This window comes from Hypanus sabinus, chromosome 1 (assembly GCF_030144855.1).
Source record: "Hypanus sabinus isolate sHypSab1 chromosome 1, sHypSab1.hap1, whole genome shotgun sequence".
Classification (NCBI taxonomy): Eukaryota; Metazoa; Chordata; class Chondrichthyes; order Myliobatiformes; family Dasyatidae; genus Hypanus; species Hypanus sabinus.
This window is the reverse complement of record NC_082706.1, coordinates 149,073,592-149,097,028: the sequence shown is the minus strand read 5'-3', so window position 1 is coordinate 149,097,028 and position 23,437 is coordinate 149,073,592. Positions and strand designations below refer to the sequence as shown.

The window sequence follows — 23,437 nt, the reverse complement described above, 5'->3', positions numbered from 1 at the left end:
CTGTGGCCTCAGAAGAAGTGTGGGATGAAATAGGGGGAAAGGGATGTGACCACCAAACACAGGCTGCATTGAGCAATATACAGCTGATTAAATACAGTAGTTTGAAATAAATTATTTTAGATGGTTGTCATCTGGAATTAGTCATGACAGAATTAAAATAGCCAGTCATTTTGATCTAGGCAACATTTGTCTCCACAAATTTAGATAACCATGACAAATCAATATTTTTGACGTAATCAAATGGAAAGGGGGTTTGTGCAATTTACATAATTTCTATTGCATAATTAGGTCTCTTAATTTAATGGAAACTCAAGGAATGCTCACTCGTCTTGAAATTAACCAGTCAGATATTAATGATCAAAACCTTAATCTGTAATTATTTATTATTTCTCCAAAGAGAAATGAACGAAAGTAAAGCAGAAGAGAGAAGTACTTCAAACAAATACATTGTTGGTATTTTACAATAGTAAACATTAGCAATAATAATTGATGATTGCACAGCAGATAGGGCTCTTGCCTCAGCTCTAGGGGCCTAGGGTCTGCACTACCTGGGGGGAGTTTGCATTTTATCCTTGTGACCACATGGATTTCCATGAGGTTTTCTCCATTCCAAAAATATACTGGTAGATTAATTGGTACCAAAAAGAACCTCTTGCTGTAAGTAATTAGCATATGAATCACAAGATAATTGATTTGCAAGTGAGAAAAATTAAGTTACAATGGTTCAAGGAATTAAGGAGAGGGTGCGGGAATGATGGGATTGTTTTATTTCAAGCTGACATAGATCCTACTACCCCCTCCCCCCACCCCCAGTTCATCACCTCAACCTCTAATACTCCAACTTTGTATAACTTCTCCTTATAGCTAATATTTTCCAATCAGGGCAACATTGTAATGAGCCTATTTGGCACATCCTTCCTATAATATGGTGACCAGAACTGCAAATGTGGCCTAACTATTGCAACATGACTTGCCAAGTTTTATAGTCAGTACCCAAATGATCAAGATAAATATGACATATGTTCTTTTTAGCACTCTTCCTACTTCTTTGTCACTTCCAGGGAGCTATAGACTTGCACCTCAAGATCCTTTTGTACACCAGTTCTCCGATGGGTTCTGTCAAGTACAAAATACATCTTGTATTTGACCTCCCAGAGTGCCTCACATTTGTCCATCTGCTTATTATTTCCAACTGATCTATACCCTGCCATATCCTTTGACAATCTTTCTCACTATGCACAACTCCACCAATTTTTGTATTGACTGTAAATTTACTAATTAGCCTACCACATGTTTGGCTAAATCATTTTACAAACATTACAAACAACAGAGGCCTCAGAGCTCCCATCAGAATAATACCCCTCCATCACCTTGATTCCAGTCTACTGTTACGTACCCTGTAACTGGGTCACTTACCAGCAAAGATAGAGAGGTCCGTTGAAGTCTGATGGTACTATTTTGAAATGTCTTTATTTATAAAGGGGCAGAAAAATAAGATTAATACAAACATTCAGATAATATACATTGTCAATACTCAATCTAAAAGCGCAGGTATAGTAATAATCATCAATAAGAAATAGCTCGATCGTTTTGTCTAGGGGATAATATATTGTCCGATGGAAAGATAAAAGTCACTCAGTTCCTGCAGGCTTCAGCCTTTGGGGACCGCTGGGTTTTCACTTGTTGAGAGAGAGAGAGATTTGTGAGAAAAGAAACTTGCCCGGGTCTTTTATGAAGCAAATCTGTTGAATCGGGAAAGTTAGTTCCCCGTTGTTAGTTAAAGAAAATCGTTTCTATGGTACCCGCCACCAGCCCCCAGGTGAGGGAACCGAACGCACGTGGCTTCCTTCAAATGGCTTCCCGCTACTACGGGATCGTTAGCGTTTCTTCTGGTGCGTTTGAAGGGTTTGTTCCCCCAGACCCTCTTTTATACTTCCTCACGGGGTCTCAGATGTCAATCAGGTTGGGATGATGCAATCCCTCTCTCAACCAGCCCACTTTGCCCGAGGGCTTCCACGTAGCATAGTCCCCAATCCACAAACGTGGTCTCCAGGAGACAATGGCCAGGTCTCTCTCATTTCCTGGGTCCTCTGAGCCAACCCAATAATGCTCTTGCAATTCTCTCAAAGGAGAGGGCTCCCCCGCCCCTTCGGCCCCTCAGAGCTGTGGTGTATTCATAACACTACCAAGTCTCCATGAATCCTATGTGCCTTAAAAAAGGATTTCTATTAGATTTTGGAATGGCTCCAGAGGACTGGAAAATTGCATATGTCACTCCACTCCTTAAGAAGGGAGGGAGGCAACAAACAGGAAATTATAGGCCTGTTAGCCTGATTTCAGTGATTGGTAAAATGTTAGTTCATTATTAAAGATGAGGTTTCAGGGTACTTGAAGACACATGATAAAGTAGGCTGAAATCAGCATTCAAGGGAAATCTTGCCTGACTAATCTGTTGGAATGGTTTGAAGAAATAGTAGTCAGGATAGACAAAGGAGTCAGCAGCCATTATCTACTTGAATTTTCAGAAGGCCTTTCATGAGCTGCTTAGCGAGATAGAAGTCCATGGTATTAAGAGAAAGACACTAGCATGATTAGAAAATTAGCTGACTGGTGTTGTAGTTTTTCATGCCCCACAAATGACCAGGAGACGCAGAAGATTCTTCTAGAAGTATTAAACTTTAATTTGTAAATCAAAGCTGAGACAAGCATTGAGCTAGTCGCCGATTGCCCGCCGATCCTTGTACAAAGCATTTTTTATAGCAATCTCCTGGTTTAGTTGTATTAGCATATGCAATTGGTCTATAGTTGCGTAGCACACGTACATCCGCCACTAATGTTTCTACCTATTGACTTAATCGTGTTCTAATCTACATCTCTTAGCTACCTCTCATTAACACACCATTGTCTTCTACATTCTTAAGATTTCATTCTGCTACTAAATTGGATACATGCATAGCAAATAACAAACTCAGACTACATAACCTACATCAAAGCTGACTACATAATTTTGGTTACACAGCAAACAATGCAACTTTTATATTCCAATATATCCCCCCTTTGAGACCCATAGGGTCTCACACAGAGAAAGACTAAGAGTCCGCGCACAAAAGCCCCAATAAACTCAAGCACTTATTCCCAAATCTTGGGTTAAACTATAATTTTCTGTGCCAAGACCTCAAAGTATTCTCTCCCTGTTACCCTGGGCTGCTGAGCCAAAAACCTGTCCCTTTGTACCTGAGACAGGGAAAAAAACTCAGAAGCCCTTACAATCTACTCCCACACTGTCGTTTTGCTCTTGTTCATCCTGCAGGTGTTGTAGGCTGTAACGATACATTTTCGGTGTTCCTTTCTCCACTAAGCTTGCTTCAGTAATTGCCACGAGCATCGGAAATTGTTTGGTTGCAGCATGCACTACAAGAAACTTGAGACAAGGAAGAAAACAGCACAGCACAAGCGCACAGCTCAACAATACAATACTGACAGTTATTGCCATTTTAGTCAGCCATGCTCCCCATCCTCTGAGTCTACTTTCTAACCAGTCTGATGTCCGAACCCTGCATTCTGTGCGCATACCTCGCATTGTGACAAGACAAAGTCCACTGAAGCCTGTAAATAAGGTGACCAAAAACCATCCTTCTTTATCACTCCCCCCCTTGCACAATGGTCAATCCTATGTGCTTCTGAAATCAGAATCATCAGTAGAGGGGTGGGCACTACAAACAAACCGTCTTCCATGCTCCACAAGCCTTCCGGGTTCTGCTTGGCCCCCTTTCGTCTCCACATTGTCTGTTCTGCCAAAGTTGCCTTACCTTGTATTTCAATTAGGTCCTCTACCACAGGTTCTGGAGCTAGGCTTACCTGGGGGGCAATGACAGCTGATGTACATCCAGACGCTTTTCTAGCTGCCTCGTCCGCAGCTTGATTTCCCCTTGTTATTACATCATTTCCCTTTTTGTGTGCCTGGCATTTTACTATAGCCAATGCTTTAGGTTTCATCATGGCTTTTATTAAGTCTAGAATTCGCTGACAAGATTGTATGGGATCTCCACTGCTTTTTTCTTTTTTTAAAACTTCTCTGTTTCCACACTGCCCTGAACAAATGGCATACTCCATGAGCATATGCCGAATCAGTATAGATGTCTACTTTCTCACCTTCCATCATTTCACACGCAGCTGTCAGGGCTTTGATTTCTGCTAGTTGGGCGGAACACGGTTGTGGACAGGACTCCATCCTAATATTCCCTTAACAAGAGCCATCTACGAACAGAACCTTTTTATCTGCATCCTCTAGTGGTTCTGACCGTAAATCTGCTCTCAATTTGGCAAATGTCATCGTCTTCCCTACACAATCATGGGGTTCTCCTTCATAGCCCAAAGGGACAAAATCGGCTATATTACTGGTAGTGCATCTCTGTATAGTTATGTCAGGAAATGTCAATAGCATCTGATACGCTGCTATCCTGGCTGGCGTCAGCACAAATTTCCCTCTTTCCAGCAATTCTGCTACTTTGTGGTGTGTGTACAGAGTCACAGGATAGCCCAGGGTTACAGATGATGCCCTTCCATATGCATTGTACAGCACCGCCAATCCCTGATAACAGAGTGGATACCCCTGAGCCACCTCATCTAGTCTTGTACTGTAGTATGCTATCAGCTGCTTTGCTTTTCCTGTGCCTGTCTCTTGTGTTAGAACCGCTGTGACATAACCCTCCTGTCGGTTAGATACATACAAATGAAAAACCTTCTCGTAGTCAGGCAAAGCTAATGCTGGTGCTGACTGCAATTCCTGCTTAATAGTATTTAAAGCTATCTCTGCTTCGCCATTCCACTGTAAGCCGTTCTTCAAATTTGTATGTCCTGCTTCTATCATTATCTTTCTCAAAGGTACCACAATCTCAGCATATTCTCCTATCCAATCTGAGCTATACCCTGCCATTCCCAAAAACTTCATCATCTGCCCTACGGTCTGGGGTTTTGGGGCCTTAGTTATTGCCTCAATCTGATCTGGTGCTATCGCCTTCACTCCCTTGGATATTACCCTGCCCAAGTATTCCACTTGCTGCGTGCAAAATTGCAGTTTCTTTTTGGATACTTTATGTCCTCCGTGCGCCAGCTTCTCTAACAGAGTTATAGTGTCCTGCTCACACTGTTCCTCTCTGTGGGAGCAAATCAACAGGTCATCCACATACTGTAACAATGTACTTTACAATGGTATGCTCTCTAGGTCTGCCTTCAACACCTGATTAAAAACGCATGGTGAATGTTTAAACCCTTGCTGCATTCTGGTATAGGTATACTGAGCACCTCTAAGTAAATGCAAACAGATACTGACACTGGTCGGCTAGAGGAATGCTGAAGAAAGCCGAACACAAATCAATCACTGAAAAGTAACTTGCTTCTGGTGGAACATTAGTCAAAAGCGTGTGTGGGTTGGGGACTACCGCTGGCCAGTCCTCTACCACATCATTTACCGCTCACAAATCATGCACCAATCTCCACTTAGATTTATCTGCTTTTAAGACCGGCAGCACCGGGTATTGCATGGGCTGTTTGTTCTTTTAAGCACTCCTATTTCAAGCAACCCCTGCACTGTCGATGCTATTCCCTCTTCTGCTTCTGGTCTTAGAGGGTATTGTGGTCTCCTGGGTAGAATTGTTCATTTCCACCTGACTCGCTGTTATTATTTTCCCTACGTCCGTGTCATGCTGTGACCACAGAATAGATGGCAACTCATCTAACCTTACATCTTTCTGCTGGCCTCTTTCCTTTCCCAGCAATGGCATGTGTGGTTGGGGAGTTATTTCGACCTCTCTCACTGTCCCTACCATATCTACACTTACCGTTATTTTAATGCAATTGTTGTCTTCTGATATCCACACCTCTGGCGTGATTTTCCTCCACACTGTTACGGTTTCAGCACTCTTAACTAAGGGTCCTAAGTCTTTAGACTGATATCCCTTGTTTACCAACAACGTTACATGGGCACAGCCTCCGGTATTCTGTACCATTTTTCTAAAAAGGTGTTCCACTTAACTTGTAAAGCTGCCCCTTGCTTTCCAATTATCACAGCCTCCCCTTCCAGGTGCTGTTGGGCACATACCTTCAGGTGCCATCTCTCCTCTAACTCCCTGTTCTGAGTCTCGTCAAAAATCACTGTACAATGTAGCTCAGATTTGGGCATTACAGCCCTGGGTAATATAGCCTGCACACCCTTTTTCCATTTCTCCCAGGTTTCCTGAATCTAATCTGCAATGTCTCCTATCCAAAAGATATTACCTTGTCTTCTCGCACTATCAATTGAGCCCCTGCTCTTCCCACACTCAGCCCATTTCTGGTGCATCCTAATTTTAATTCCAGTTTCAATAAGGCATCTCTGCCTAACAAATTAATCGGAGTTCCTTTAAATACTAGCACCGGCAAAACAATTCCTTTATTTCCCATTCTCAACCGCACTGGAGCCGTGCACTGTGTCAACTGTGTTTTCCCCGAGAACCCTACCGTCTTAGTAAACTTTCCTGACATGGGAAGATGAAGGCATACTGTGGCTATACACAAGTGTACGTGGCTCCAGTATCTATCATCATTGGTGTCAGTTGCCCTTCTAACATAACCTGAACAATGGGTTCCTCGTCTGCCTTCCTTGTTTTCATTGGGTAATGTCCCTTCCCACTCGAGTTCTCGGGGAACCCCTAATACCTCGCATAGGGGTTCACAGCTCCGCTTGGGCTTGTGGGGGCTGGTCCTTGGCTAAACTTTAGTTCCCTTCTTATCGGTTTCTGCTGGTGTGTGACAGGCCATGGTGTAAACGGGCAATCTCTTCTCATGTGACCTGGCTGATTACGTCACCAGCACAATCTACCTCTCTTTCCCCCTGTTTCCTCACTGGTCCCCTCTGCCCATAGCTCCTCTGTCCCCCTCCTTGGGACTTCCAGTCATGTCTGGTCTGTTTGAATTTAGTCTGTTCCTGATAGGGCATTTGTGGGAATGCTCCTCCAAAGACGATTATTGGCACGGGGTTTTCCAGCCCTTGTCTTACAGTATGATCGGTTCCTCCATATAGCAGTGCTTCATCCAGTTCGATGGCTCTACTCGGACCAGTGGTTGCTGGCAGCATCTTTTTGTTTTTCTCTTTTTCCTTCTTTTTGAGCTCTTCGAGCTGCATTTGTATTAACTTTCTTTGCACCTCTTCCTGCTGCTCAGCCAACCTTTGTTTGTCTTTCCGGTATTTCTCAACCGCATGGACTACGTGGTCTCTAAATTCTTGTGGGGTCTTTGACGTCAGCCCAACCACTTCCTCCAGTTTGGATTTTACTTGCGGAGGTATTGCATCCAAAATGCTATGTCGGAACAGTTTGGTCATAAATAAGCTATTCTCCACCTCTTGCTCAGTCTCCAGTCTCCACCTTTTCAACTGGTTTTCTACGTAGGCTGCTGGTTTTTCAGTGTCTCCCACTGGATCCCCCTTTAAGGCTTTGGGGTCCACTTTGGGTGGATAAAGCTTCCTGAGGGCCTGCCATACCCTCTGCCTCACTCTGTCAAACCCATCTCCATCAGTTCTTGGGTGGTTCAAGTTTACTATGCCAGCCATTTCCATTATTTCGTTAAATTTGGAGGTTCCCATCAACCTTATCAATAGTGCCTTCAAATCTCCCATAGCCAATAATCATCCTGCCGTTTCTTCTTCAAAGGCTCTGATCCATTTCCCTGCAAGGGTGTTTTTCAGCCCTTCTAGGTTCTGGGATCCCCAAGGGATATACTACGCTTGTCCTGATCCTTTAACTAACAACGGCATCATTCTTCCTCCTTCTTCCCACCTGCCCTGGCTCTCCTCCTCGCCTGACTCCCCATCTGTCTCAGGGTATGTCTTTACTGCCTCCCACACAAATTTCTCTGGGGTCCTCTTCTTCCCTCGGTCTCCCTGTGGAGTCCTTCCTTTCTGTCTTGATTCAATACTTGATTGGCCCCTGGAGTATTTTTTGCATCTCCTCTGGCAATCCCCTCTCAGTAGCTTATCTAGATCTCTCTCTACTTCCGCAAGTTGCTCCCCTACTGCCTCCTTCTGCTCTTCTAGGCTTCTACCTCCTACCTCTTCCCCACAAATTCTCGCATCCTCTCTCTCTCCACTTAACTCTTGCTCCTCCAATGAGTCACCTTCTCTTTCTTCCTGTCCGTGTCTGTACACGTGTGGCAGGGACTCCTCATGATCCTTACTCGTGCTTGATTCCCTTCTCTCTTGTGTTTCTCCAAGACTCTCATCTCCTATCTTTTTTCCACTTCCCCTTGAATGCCTCATCTCTTCCTGCCCTGATGAGCCACTTTCTTTTCTAGTGTGTTTATTTCTATGGTATAACCGATACACCTCATACTCCTTTTCCTCTCTCAAGTATTTCATCCGTTCAATCTCTTCTTTCATTTCTCTCTTTGCCTGTTCCACCTTTATCCTTTCTGCCTGTATCTCCTTCCATATCGCTGCTTTTTCCTTCTCATATTGTCTTTTTTCCTCCTCATTATCCCAAACTTGTACTTCTCCCTGCATGTTTACTGTTCCCGTCAGCAGGGGGCACTGCTTAGGGGTTCCTTCCTCATTATAGGGAGGGGGCTTTTCTGTTTCTTTCACATCCGGGTACAGAGCTGAAGCTAGTTTCTTACTGTACCCTCCTCTCTCTCTAACAGGCTGTTTCTCCAGCACCTTAGTGTCTTCCTCGCTTGTAATCAATATTCTACCTGTCCTCCTCAGCCTTTCTCCCTCCGTTCTGAAGAGTTTTAGCACTTCCATTTCTCGTTCTCTTTTTTGCCCTCTTTTCTTAGATTTATCTTTTGGTTTGTAATTTTTAATTAGTGCCTCCGTTTCTTCGCACAAACTTATATCAAACGTTCCTTCTCTTGGCCATTTTGTGACCAAGTTTTTGGTTCTCTTTTCCCATTTTTCTTAAGTTTTTGTGATCTCATATTTATTTACTGGGATTTTTTTGCTCAGAATCTCTACTGCCGTTCCTTTACCTGTCATGTTGTTCTCTCTTTTTAAGGTATTTCAGAGATTCACAGTTCGTTTACTGGATAATATTATTTGTTCTAATTCTATGCCTCATCTATCGTCTATCTACCAGCGCTTTAAACTATATATTGGACTGTCCTTGTTTCCTATTCTGTTCTGCCCATATAGACCTCTATTCAGAGTGGTATCCACAGAACTTTCTCTTTGCACCTTGTCTATTTAGACCCTTATCTCTTAAGGCGGTATCCACGAAGATTTTTTCTATTTTCCTTTCCCTGCCCGTTCAGACCTTCGTTTCATACGAAGCAGTATCCACAGGGATTTTCTCTATTTTCCCTTTCCCTGCCCTTTCAGACCTTCGTTTCATACGAAGCGGTATCCACAGGGATTTTCTCTATTTTCCCTTTCCCTGCCAGTTCAGACCTTCATTTTATACAAGCGTTATCCGCAGGGACTTACCAACACCACGTGGAATTTTTCTTAACTTCTTATTAACTTATTTGTATTTACCCTCACTGCGGTGTTCTTGATCAATCCTCTGAGCCTCCTGTTAACCCCCAATTCTGCCAGATTCTTTGGACCGGAGAGACCCTTCGGCAGTGGTTCCACACTTCTGAGACTCCAAGACCTCCCCAAAACCAACAGAATTCTTAGTCCAAATTGTCGCAAAAAGCGCTTACCTTTTGTTTGGGTGCACCCTTAATTCTGTTAGCCTTGTGGGGGTCCCTAGAGGACTGGGAAGAGTCCCCAATCTGCCGTTTCCTTTCCGCGGGTCTCTTTCCGGTTCTGTCACGGTCGCCAATTTTGTCGTGGTTTCTCGTGCCCCACAAATGACCAGGAGACGCAGAAGATTCTTCAAGAAGTATTAAACTTTAATTTGCAAATCAAAGCTGAGACAGTCATTGAGCTAGTCGCCGATTGCCCACCGATCCTTGTACAAAGCATTTTTTATAGCAATCTCCTGGTTTAGTAACATTAGCATATCCAATTGGTCTATAGTTGTGTAACACAAATACATCCGCCACTATTGTTTCTACCTATTGACTTAATCGTGTTCTAATCTATATCTCTTAGCTACCTCTCATTAATACACCATTGTCTTCTACATTCTTAAGATTTCATTCTCCTACTAAATTGGATACATGCATAGCAAATAGCAAACTCAGACTACATAATCTACATCAAAGCTGACTACATAGTTTTGGTTACACAGCAAACAATGCAACTTTTATACTCCAATACTGGCAGGTGTCAAAGAGTGGGAATAAAGGGGGCCGTTTCTGTTTGGCTGTTGGTGACCAGAGGTGTTCCATTGGGATCAGTGTTGAGACTGCTTCTTTCCACATTATACATCAATGATTTGGATGACGGAATTGATGGCTTTGTTGCCAAATTTGCAGAATGTTACGAAGATAGGTGGAGGAGCAGGTAGTATTGAGGAAACAGGGAGTCTGCAGGACTTGGGCAGATTAGGAAAATGGGCGATGAAGTGGCAGAAGGAATATAGTGTAAGGAAGTGTATGGTCATGCACTTTGATAAAAAGAATAAAGACATAAACTACTTTCCAAATGGGGAGAAAATTCAGAAATATGAAGTGCAAAGGGATTTGGGAACCCTTGTGCATGAGGTTAACTTTCAGGATGAGTCGGTGGGAAGGAAGACAAATGCAATGTCAGCATTCATTTTGAGAGGACTAAATATAAAAGAATGGTTGCGATGCTGAGGTTTTGAAAGGCATTATTTAGACCACACTTTCAGACCCCTTATCTAAGAAGGGATATGCTGGCATTAGAATCCTGAGGAAGAGCACTTGCAGTTTCCTCTGGGCTACTGTAGAATGCACTCTGAGAGATAAATTATTCAGAGCTGTGGAATGCCAAAAACTGCACAGTATTCATTAATTATTGTTGGAACCCACAGTGTCTGACAAGAGCAGTAAAGATGGTCAGCAAAAATGCAACTGTATTATGATAAATGTCCACAATGTAAAGCCATATCTCTGCTCCTCCAGTTTGAAATGGATCAATGCTCTACACTCGAAATGAAAGGATTTGTAGATCTACATTCTGAAAGTTGCCTTTGTCCCTTACAATTCCTGACTGCATATTGAACTTATGTGTACTTGTGCATATACAACACACTGACTTTTAACTTTTGAGATAAGCAGTCTATTTAGCTGCTGAGAGATATAACAAAAAGAACTTTGTAAAATATAGATGTAGGTTTTAATAATATTTCATTGATGATAGAAGCTTTACAATTATTGATAAGATGTTTAAAAAGCTTTATAGTAGCTTGCCATTTTCATGGTAGTGAGCTTCTTGGCATATTTCAAAAGTTTCCTTTAAGGCCAGATGAGGCAGTACCTGCAGAGAGAGAAGCAGAATTAATGTTTGAGATCATTGACTTACATCAGTAATAAGCAAGGTTAGAAAGCAAACATGTTTTAAGGTGCAGAGTACTGGGAGGCATGGGGGAACAAAGGGAATGTTTATAATAGGGAAATCAAGAGAGACTGTTTTAGAAATGACAGTGCTGCCAGCTGAGAGAAGGTGGAGAAGGCTTTTTTTATAGCAGCTGATTTGTCTGAATGAGATGTTACGTAGGAGAGAATGGGGACAGAAAAAAGATACACTAAGTGATGAACTGCAACTTACAGAACTCAGAACTTGCTGGAAATCTGAAATAAGAGAATCAGAATCAGGTTTAATATCACCCGGTATACATCGTGAAATTTGTTAACTTAGCAGCAGCATTACAATGCAATACATGATAATAGAGCAAAGAAAATTATGAATTACAGTGAATATATATATATTTGTGTGTGTGTGTGTTAAATTAAATAAGTACTGCAAAAAATAGGAAATAATAAAAAAAAGTAGTGAAGTAGTGTTCATGAATTCAACGTCCATTCAGAAATTAGATGGCAGAGGGGAAGAAACTTTTCCTAAATCATTGATTGTGTGCACTCCTTCCTGATGGTAGCATTGAAAAGAGGGCATGTCCTGGGTGGTGAAGGTCCTTAATGATGGGCCACCTTTCTGAGGCACTGCTCCTTGAAGATGACCTGGATACCATGGAGGGTATGGAGAATGCTGGAATAGTGCATGTGTTGACAGAGAAAGACTAAGTTAACTTTGCAAACTCAGGACATTTCATCAGAACTGGCTATTTTGAAAGAAGCTGGAAGGCTGGTTATCTAGAAAGAGCACTTTGACCTCTCTTTAGTAACTTGCACTTTTCAAACATAAACGCTTAACAGCCCTTAGTATCAACATCGAATTCAACAATTTCTGATAACCACTTAATCCAGATATGCCAAATTGGTACAGAATGAGAGATTTTAAATGTGATCACAAATATGAGGAAATCTGCAGCTACTGGAAATCGAAACAACACACACAAAGTGCTGGAGGAGCTCAGCAGGCCAGGTGGGATCTATGGAAAAGGGGATAGTTGATGTCTCTGCTAGAAACATCGGCTGTACTCGGCTGTGTTAATTTTAAATGTAAATTGCCACCGCTGCAAGTTGAGTTCTACAATTGCTTTCATCTGTCTGCCCAGCATCTCTTTACACTTCATATTGCCCTACATAAATTTCCTGTGATGTTTATCTTGAAATGCTGTTGAAATATGTTACCTGTTCTGTTTTTGATATGATTTATGCTTATTTGTGAAATACTAACACACCCATGTTTAAATAACAAATCAATGTGGATTTACTTGAAGAGTCTATTTGTCTACTAAGTAAAAATGCTAACACAATTCTAAGTAGGAAACAAATAGTAAATTTTGTCCTTTTGATTAGCAGAATTTTGGTAGATGATTTGTCATAGGTAGAGGAAAATGACAAAGTGCCAACAAATTGCAGGGATGAGAACGTTGGCAGTGTGATCATTAAGTTTTCAGACAACATCAAACTTAGTGGGTGAAAGAGAATGTTTAGAATCTAGAACAACTGGGAAAGTTGGGAATGGAATAGCATATGGAATTTAATTCCAGCTAATCCAAAGTGATGCATTTTTGGAAGTTAGACCAGGGTAGGATCTGCACAGTAAATGACAGCCCTGTGTGATAAAACAGAGGGAAGAGGTTGTACAGTCTCCTGAAAGTGGAACACCGATAGACAAAGTGATGGCACGCTTGCCATCGTTGGAGGGTATCTGAGTCACTGAGATCAAGAGTTCTGTTGTAACTAAAAGGTGGTGTTTAGTTCTGGTCACCATAGTATAGGAAAGTTGTGATTAAAATAGAAAGGGTGCAGAAGAGATTCACAACGATGTTGGTGGACTGAGAGTCTCAGTTAAGGAGACAATGGCTAGGCAGGAATTGTTTTCCCTAGAGTAAAGGAGGCTAAAGGGTGATCTCATAGAGGTTTATAAAATCAAGAGAGTCATACATGTTGGATGGTTGTAGTCTAAAACCAGATGTCGTAGGTTTAAAGTGAGAGGGAAAATGTTTTTCCACATGGAGCTGCCAGAGCAAACAGTAGAAGCAGTTACCATTACAGTGTTTAAAGACCGTTTGAACAGGTACATAGCGAGGAAAGGTTTAGCAGGATATGGGCCAAATGTAGGCAAATAAGATTAGCTCAGGAAGATATCTTGGTCAGCATGGAAGATTTGGGCCAAAGGGCCTATTTTCATGCTGCACGATAATTTGCCTCTAACTATGAGAGACCAAATGTCTAAGCCACTGAAAAATCCATTTCCTCCAGTACTTTGTTAAAATGGCATGCATTTCACTCTGCAACTGACATCTTAAATTCAGTTATTATTTCTCATTGGATGGTTTCAATATAGCGTTTATTTTTGTGCAGGAATACCAGAATTCGAGTAATTTGGAACAGTTTGTGACTCGTCTTCTGTTGAAAGAAACCATAAATCAGTTTCAGTCTTTGCAGAATTCCTTGGAATGTGCCATGGAAACAACAGAGGAACAAACTCGCCAGGAAAGGTGAGCCTAAAATTAGCGTTGCCACTCCTTTTTAATACTGCTTTTTATCTCTATATTCTGCATCCATATACTGTATTTCCATATAACTGCAGGCACAATAGTCACACACCATTATAGACAATAGCAAATAGGTGCAGAAGTAGACCATTCGGCCCCTTGAGCCTGCACCGCCATTTTGAGATCACGGCTGATCACCATTCTTCAATATTCTTCCATTTTCTCAATGGTTCTGTTTTAATGGTCTTAAAGCATATATTTTATATCAGAAAAAAATCGGGAGTTGTCTATAAAGACCAATATCTTTCAAAACAAATCAAGAGAACCAAGACGTTGGAGAAGTGTTTTCTGGGGTCTCCCTTCAACTGCCAGCTAAGGTTCAAAATGTTGTGACACAGGGAGTGTCACTCTCTACCAGTTTCATATTGATAAACCACATTTCTCTACTCAGTAGCTGTTCTTGTTCAAATCAATAGTGAATAAATAAATGACATTGTGGGTAGTTTATATAGTTTGTAGTTCAACCAAAGGAAAAGGATCTAAATGTGCACTGATGTAGATTAAGAATAGCATTGTGTTATTTTTACCAGCATTACTCATAAATTCTGTTCAGCAAGTGCTTCTGCTAATGTTAATTACCAAATGTAACCAAACTAAAATTTGCGGAAAAGCTGTGAAAATGTGACTATACTCAAACAAGAATAATCCTGCAATACATACAACAAAGCTGAAAATAGAGAGAAGGTTCATTCAGGATCAACAAAGGGAAAAGACAGATACTATTTGAAATAATTTGTGTTTTCTATTTATAGATATGGATTTTGTTTTTTATTTGGTATTTCCAGCACTTTAGATATGAATTTTCCCCAGGTCTAATTACAACAGGAGAGGAGGGGATTTTGGAGGATTTGAAAGAAGAGAACATCTGGTGGAATCGAGAAATTATCTCTATCAGATGCTGCTTGTGGCAAAGCACTATTTACCCACAAACAGGAAAGGTGGCAAACTGGTGGAAATAATGGATGTCAGAGACTATGATCAACGTATTTAAATCTTGCTAGAGCCACAAAGGTGAATAATGAGAGGAAGCAGGGATACAAATCCATTAAGTATCCTGCTGATATATCCTATTTGATATATCCTCGGCATATCCTGCTGAGACTTTAACTTGAAACAGCATGGAAATGAGGGCTCATTAAATGATTTTCATTATTGTTTGTATAGGAAGGAGATACAATAAGTTGTAAAACTTTCTGCTGGGTCTGTAGTGACTCATCAGTACAGTATTTTTTCCATAATATGCAACCAAGATTATCTCAAACAGTTGTAGACCTATCTCATCATATTTACAGGAAGAATGTGGAGGCATTGGAGAGAATGCTAAAGAAGGTCAGAAGGATATCCCTTGGACAGAAGTACATTAGCTATAAGGAAAAGTTGGACAAACTTGCATTGTCATAAAATGGAGCATCGAAAAATGAGGGGTAACCCAATGGGGTAGATAATTGGTCTTTTTCCCGCTGTAGTCGTATCAAATACTGGAGAGCAAAGATTTAAGATGAGAGGGGAAAGCTGAATAGGAGATTTGCAAGATAAGTTTTGTTTTACACATAGACTGCTAAGTGTCTGGAATGCACTGCCAGGGTAAGTGGTGGAAGCAGATACAATAACAATGATTACGAGGTATTTAGATAGGCTCATGAACAGAGAGGGACTGGGGGAATGCACACCATGTGCAGGCAAATAGTTTAAATTGACATCATATTCAGCACAGACAATGTGGGCCGAAGGGCCTGTCCTGTGCAAAAAGCCCAGCGCTTTGATCTCTTTGGTGGGATCAAACATTAATCAACTGTGGAGACAGTTCTCCAACCCTTTTACACTCTCCACACTAGAGGAATTTTTATTTAAGATATTCTGAATCTTATTCTCCTGCCTGTGAAATACATGAAATAATTTTGAAAATTGGTGCAAAGTAGTTCAGCCCTAGCTTTCTCGGTAAAGCTGTACTGGATTTCACCAATTTGTTTTTGATGATTATGTTTCAGGCTAATTTTGTTCTGTTGAATTTACTCGCCAGTGATCAATGTACATCATTGTTAGTTATGGAAATTATTAATTACAGCATTGGTTCCTGGCCCAATGATAAGTTCAGAACTGGGATGGTTTATGTTGGCATTCTAGAAAGCCTCACTCTTAGATTTTGCTGCAATCTTCCTATTTAACATTCTCATGCTGCAGAAATGTGGTGCAATATGAGATCGGTGAGCATGCCAGAATAGGAAGCAAACCTGTGCCAGTCAAACAAAATTATATGCAGTACCACTGGCGCCTATCCATGCCTCAGTTAAAGCGATGTGCTTAAAAATAAAAGCTTTCAACACAGGAAGTATTAGGTTAGTAGGAATGAAGCAGAAGAGCTTGCCTGCAAGGAAATTTCAGAGTATGCAAGAACTATATCTGTAATGGAGAACTATTGCTTCTTGTAAAAAGTATTCCAGACGTGTGACACATGTTCTACTAGTCTCTCAACAGCAATGTCACTCCTACATCGCACACTGGTTGTATCGGTGTTTCACACCTGTGCTTACATATATATTGCAGTTTTCTGAAGTGCACTAACAAAGTTGCCATGTCAACAACTTTATAACTCCTCTATAATATGTTCCCTTTCTGATCTTTCTGGAAAATCTTAATGAATTTAGATGGGTAATTAGCGTTGAGATTAAACCTTAAAGGGAGCAAGTGAAAGATGTTTTGATTGCAGGACCACAATGTAAAATTTAATTTTATAAACGGCCCTACGTTTTCTGGGTTTGTCCTGATTTGCTCTGTAACTTTGTAAATTGCAACCTTCTGGAGCTGTTTATGTAGCTGTTTATAACTTACCTGGGATATTAATACTTCCCAACCATAATATGACACTATGTCTAACAAGCAAATCTCCTATGTAGAAGAGTGAAGATTATTTACTTACTTGTTTGAGATACCATGTGGAATGGGCCCTACTGGCCTTTTGAGCCACACTGCCCAGCAATTCCCTGATTTAACCCTAAACTAATCACAGCACAATTTACAACAACCGATTAATTTACCAACCGGTACATCGTTGGAATGTGGGAGGAAACCGGAACACCTCAAGGATACCCACACAGTCACAGGGCAAACATACAAACTCCCTACAGGCAGCAGCCGCAAATGAACTGGGTCCCCTGTACTGTAAAGTGTTGTGCTAACCACTATGCTACCGTGCCACCCTCTGTACATATGAAACCAGTCATGAGTTCCCAAGCTGATATTTATATGCTGATTTCAGCTTCTTAGAATATGATACAACATAGAAATCTACAGCACATTACAAGCCCTTTGGCCCACAATGTTCTGCCGACCATGTAACCTGCCCTAGAAACTGCCTAGAATTTCCCTACTGCAATGCCCTCTATTTTTCTAAACTCCGTGTACCTATCGAAGAGTCTCTTAAAAGACCCTATTGTATCTGCCTCTACCACCATCGCTGACAGTGCACTCTAGTCACCCACCACTCTTTGTGTGGGAAACTTACCTCTGACATCCCCCTAGTACCTACTTCCAAGCACCTTAAAACTATGCCCCCTCATGTAAACCATTTCAGCCCTGGAAAAAAGCCTTTTGGTTATCCACATGATCAATGCCTCTCATCAACTTATACACCTCTATCAACTCACCTCTCATCCAAGGAGAAAATCCCAAGTTCACTCAACCTATTCTCATAAGGCATGCTCTCCAATCCAGGCAGTATCCTTGTAATGCACTCTCTCTATAGTATCCACATCCTTTCTGTAGTGAGGTGACCAGAACGCTTATGATTGAACTGATGACTTGTATGACAAATTGATGACTTAATTCATTTTGAGAGAGCACCAAAATTAGTAAACTTATTACCAAGGTTGAAATGAAGAGACATAACCTGTCATAGTAAGTGAATACTGTTAATCTCAGAATACTCACTGTAAAGGATAGGTCTGAATAAGATTGGAGAGTTGTTTGCTTTCAAATTAAAAGTAGTTTAAAATGTCTTTGGTACAACAGAATAAAATTACAGTTCTCCCCTTTGCCAAGTCATTGGAACAGAAAATGCTAGAAGCATTCCACAGCTCAGGCAGCACTTTTGGAGAGGGAAGGAAGGTTGGAGACCTATCAGCAAATTATCTGCTTTTATAATATGAACACTCTGGATTATATTGTGCAATCTTGTTAGCTGAAGAAACTGAAAGAGATCTTTTTTCAACCAAAATCCATTTGTAATTTCAAAGAAAGTATATAATTAACTGATCCTTTAGAGTCAAAATGCCTGTGTTTATTGTTTAGAAGTGGGAGTATGAGCAATTGTGGCCACTGAGCATTTCTTCTTTTATTGTGATTTTATGTGGGGGAAAAAAGATCTTTTCAAGGAGAGGCATAGACTGTAGGTAAATTTTATTTTTGTTATTTATTCTTTCTTTCTTACTGCACATTTAGAGCAGTGGAGTTGCCAGGCAGGAATGCTCCTCTTGCAGGATGTGGGAAGGCAGGGAGACCCCCAGTGTCGCTGACAACTCACCTGCAAGAAGTGTATCCAGCTGTCGCTTCAAACACTCCGTGTTAAGGAGTTGTAGCTGGAAATGGGTGAGCTTCAGATCATTCAGGAGGCTGAGGGATTGATCAATAGAACGTATAGAGAGGTGGTTACACTCATGCTGTTCGACACCGGTAATGGGATGACCACCTGGAGGGGAAAAGGGGATAGGCAGCCAGTGCAGAGTACCCCTATGGCTGTTCTCCTCAACAACAGGTATACTGCTTTGGATACTGTTGGGGGTGGTGAGGGTGGGGGAAGTAATGGCCTAGCAGAGGAAAGCACAGCAGTCAGGTCTCTGGCACAGAGTCTGGTTCTGTGGCTCAGAAAAGGATGGAGAAGAGGTGAGCTGTTGTGATAGAGAATTCATTTGTTAGGGGAACAAGAAGGATGCTCTGTGAACAAAACTGAGATTCCTGGGTAGTATGTTGTCTCTGAGGTGACAGGGTCAGATCGAGCCCATAGCATTCCTAAGTGGGAGTGTGAGCACCCAGAGATTGTGATCCACATCAATACCAATGTAATGGGTGGGGATGGGGTGATGAGGTCCTGCAAAATGCGTTCAGAGAGTTAGGAACCATTAAGGGTGAAGTCTTTCGGGGTAGTGATTTTATGATTGCTATCCGTTCCATGTACTACTGAGGCCAGAAGTAGGAAGAATATAAATATTCTACCTTGAAGGTTTGCTAGAGCTACACGGGGTCAGTTAACTAGAGTTGCAGGGGTTGGGAACCAGAGTACCAGAACAATGGTAGAATGCTTGTAGAGAAACAAGGGAATTTGTTAGGACCTAGGGAATCTTGGTTTATGAAAGATATTGAGGCCCTGGTTAAGAAAAAGAAGAAACTGCATACCAGGTATAGGCAGGTAGGAACATATGAGGTGTTTATGGAGTATAACAAATGCAAGAGAACACTCAAGTTGGAAATCAGAAGGGCTAAAAGAAAGTATGACTTTGCTGTAGTGGACAAGGTGAAAGAAAATCCTAAGGGCTTCTACAGATATATTAAGAGCAAAAGAATAATGAGCAACAAAACTGGTTTTCTGGAAGAACAGAATGGTTTCATAAAATGGAGCCGAAAGAGATGGGGGCAATCTTAAGTGGATTTTTTGCCTTTGTATTTACTCAGAAGATGGTCACAGAGTCGTTAGAAGTGGGGCAAAGCAGCAGTGAGGTCATGGATGGTAAACAGATTACAGAGAAGGAGGTGTTAGCTGTCTTGAGGCAAAACAATCTCCATGTTTTGATAAGGTGTTCCCTTGGACCCTGTAGAAGGATTTAAAACATCCTTAGCCACTGGTGAGAGATGCCGGAGGATTGGAAAATGCAGCCAGCCATTTATTTTTATTTATATTATTATTGCTGTTTTCATTGTTTATGAAACCTCGTACATTTTCTGCCTTTTTCTTTAACCATCTTTCTCTCCCTCTTCTGAAGAGGTATGTGCTGCACTTTTTTTAATATCTCAAACGTCTCTCTCCTCTTGCAAAGAGAGAAATGTGTTGTGCTTTGTTTTTACTTGACTGGGTCTCTCCTCTGGCAAAGAAAGTATTCTGCTCTTTCTTGTTAAACATGAATGTCTTGCTGCACTTCAACAGGTAGGTCGTTGTCTGGTTTCATTTTAAAACTTTTTTTTTGCCTCTGTTATGTTTTGTAACGCAAAACTTATCCAAAGAAAAACATGGAGCCAGGGATAATGTGTCTACTTCCTTCTTACTTTTGTAAGGCGTGCAATTATGACATGGTGACACAATGACGTCTGTCATTCACGTACTTCTACACTTAACCCATAATGAATTCTGTAAACAATAAAGACTGCCTAATCAAACAATATATTTACAATACTATTCAAATATTACAGAAATATTAAATGCACAACAAGTAAGTTGGTAGTTATGCCTCAGAGATGCCAAAGGTTTCCAAAGGGATCAACGTGCCCAATGTGCTACTATAAACACAAACTAGTAAAGGTTCCTTAGGGTTTCAGCGCCCCTTCCTGCCTGCTCTTTGCAGATCTAACCTAAGTTATGGAGTTCCAATTTCTCATCCAATCTTCAGAATATGCAGCACTTTTTTAAGTAGCACCATTCATGAAAATAGAATTACTTATTTGAGACAAGAGTGTCAAATTAGATTTATTTTGAAGATTTTTAGTACTTATTTGCCAATAACAGTGCCTGCATTCATTTTCCCTTTTCTATTGTCCTGAGAGATGTTCTTGAACTCCAGATTGGCGATTGGGTGTTATTTTAGGGATTTTTATTAAAAGGACATATTGACTTAGTTAATAATTAGTCTCTGACTCTAATTAAACACGTGTGTGTAAAAAAATCACATTTTAAATAAAGCTCACTTGTTGTGGTGAACTATGTGCCTGTCGGGACACGCCCCTGCTGACTGCTCCTGTGGCTCCTCCCACAGGCCCCTGTATAAAGGAGACCTGCGGCCTGAAGATCGGCCTCAGTCTCCAGGACCTTGTATGATAGACACTCACTCCTGGTTCCTTCTTCCAGTCAATAAAAGCCGATATCTCGCCTACGTCTCAGTGTGAGTTATTGATGGTGCATCAATTTTATTGACTGGAAGTTTTAAAACATGGAACCCGTTTTGCGTCCGGACCGGTTGGATTTGGACCCTCAAGACCCTGACGCAGCTCTCGCTTTTGAACACTGGCTTGCATGCTTCCAATCGTACTTGGCGGAGCTTCGTGCGACTGAACCCGCCGTTATGCACAGAATCCTACTCTCGAGGGTCTCCTCCAAAGTTTACTCCTTTATCCGGGACCTGCCGACCTACGAAGGGGCACTGGACGCCCTCAAACGACAGTACCTGCGGCCGGTGAACACCGTCTACGCAAGACATCGCTTAGCTACCCGGCAACAGCGGCCTGGCGAATCGTGCGCTGAGTTTCTCCGAGCACTACAGACACTCGTCCGACCTTGCGACTGCAAGACGCTCACGGCAGAACAGCATGCGGAGCTGCTGGTGCGAGACGCCTTTGTGACGGGACTGAGGTCAGTGTACATGCGCCAGCGACTGCTGGAGAACTCGGATCTTACCTTAAGCTCGGCGATAGAGAAGGCCAACGCTCTAGAAGCTGCTTTGCATAACGCCGACGCTGTCCAGTCGCGCGATTCCCCGCCGGTTTCGTGGACGCCTCAGACCCCGCCACCGCCGGCTCCCGGGAGCGAATCCGCCAACGCCGCCGCCAGTCGCCATTCCACGAGCTCCCCGACCCAGACCACGGCGGTGGCCCGTAAGAAACTCGTGCTTTGTTATTTCTGTGGCCAAAAGAAACATCCTCGACAACGCTGTCCAGCGCGAGAAGCGACCTGCTCCAGCTGCGGAAAGCGGGGCCACTTCGCCAAGGTCTGTAAGTCTCAACCTCGAGCGGAGTGCAGCGCTGCGGGTGAAACGTGGGGGCCGCCATCTTGCATGCCGGGATGTGGGCGGCCATCTTTGTCGACGTCAGCACGCCCCGCCCCCGATCCTCGGATGCTGACCGGGTACCCCGGATGTGAGCGGCCATCTTTGTCGGCGTCAGCATGCCCCGCCCCCGACCCTCCGATGCTGACCGGGTACCCCGACGGCGATCCAACTCTGGCCACTGTGACTCTCGACCAAAGCGCCCCACACCAGCTTGCAAGATCCATGATGGACATCCAGGTGGAGGGGCATTGGACTGGATGCCTGTTTGACACGGGCAGCACTGGGAGTTTTATTCACCCGGACACAGTGCAACGCTGCGGACTTGCAACGCGGCCGGTCAGTCGGAGGTTCCATTTGGCCTCTGGGTCGCAGTCCGCAGACATCCGGGCGGGTTGTGTAGCGACTTTGGTGGTGCAAGGCACAGAATATCGGGACTTTGAACTGCTGGTCATGCCTAATCTGTGTGCACCTGTGCTATTGGGGCTGGACTTCCAGAGCCATCTCGAAAGTGTGACTATGGTATACGACGGGCCCCTCCCACCACTCACTGTCAAGAATCCTCAGTTTTGTGGGACTTCTTCACATACCCCGCTACTGACCACACACACACATGGACACACACATCCCATCCAGAACCAGGCCAACAGCTGCGCTACCGACACTTGCAGCCTCTCCACTCTCAAGATCCCTCCCCCACCGCTGTTCGCCAACCTGACCCCCGACTGTAAACCTGTGGCAACCAAAAGCAGGAGGTACAGCGCGGGGGACCGGGCCTTCATTCAGTCGGAGGTGCAGCGGCTGCTCAGGGAGGGGATCATTGAGCCGAGCACAAGCCCTTGGAGGGCCCAGGTGGTTGTTGTTCGGACTGGGCAGAAAAATAGGATGGTGGTGGACTATAGTCAAACCATCAATAGGTTTACGCAGCTTGACGCATACCCCCTACCCCGCATCGCGGACATGGTCAACCAGATTGCTCAGTATAAGGTGTACTCGACAATAGATCTGAAATCCGCTTATCACCAGCTCCCCATCTGCCCAGAGGACCGCCCCTACACCGCCTTCGAGGCGGGCGGCCGGCTCTATCACTTCCTGCGCGTCCCTTTCGGTGTCACGAATGGTGTCTCTGTCTTCCAGAGGGAAATGGACCGGATGGTGGACCAGTACCAACTGCAGGCCACATTTCCCTATCTGGATAACATCACCATCTGTGGTCATGACAGGCCAGATCACGACGCCAACCTCCAACGGTTTCTCCAAGTGGCCGCAGCTCTGAACCTTACTTATAACAGGGACAAGTGTGTTTTTGGTACCACCCGCCTTGCTATACTTGGGTATGTCGTGGAAAACGGGGTTATTGGGCCTGATCCCGAACGTATGCGCCCCCTGTTAGAGCTCCCTCTTCCCACCACTCTCAAGGCCCTCAGACGGTGCCTGGGGTTTTTTTCCTATTACGCCCAATGGGTC

General features: G+C 42.9%; 1 protein-coding gene across 5 annotated transcripts in view; it reads left to right on the top strand.

Moving 5' to 3' along the window:
• Positions 1 to 23,437, top strand: part of necab1 (N-terminal EF-hand calcium binding protein 1) — a 135,884-nt gene that overhangs the window by 75,454 nt on the left and 36,993 nt on the right. For all 5 annotated transcript variants that reach the window (XM_059978876.1, XM_059978884.1, XM_059978859.1 and 2 more), the window contains one exon: positions 13,816 to 13,952. In XM_059978876.1, the coding sequence (XP_059834859.1) occupies positions 13,816 to 13,952 (137 nt within the window). The remainder of the gene's footprint in view (positions 1 to 13,815; positions 13,953 to 23,437) is intronic.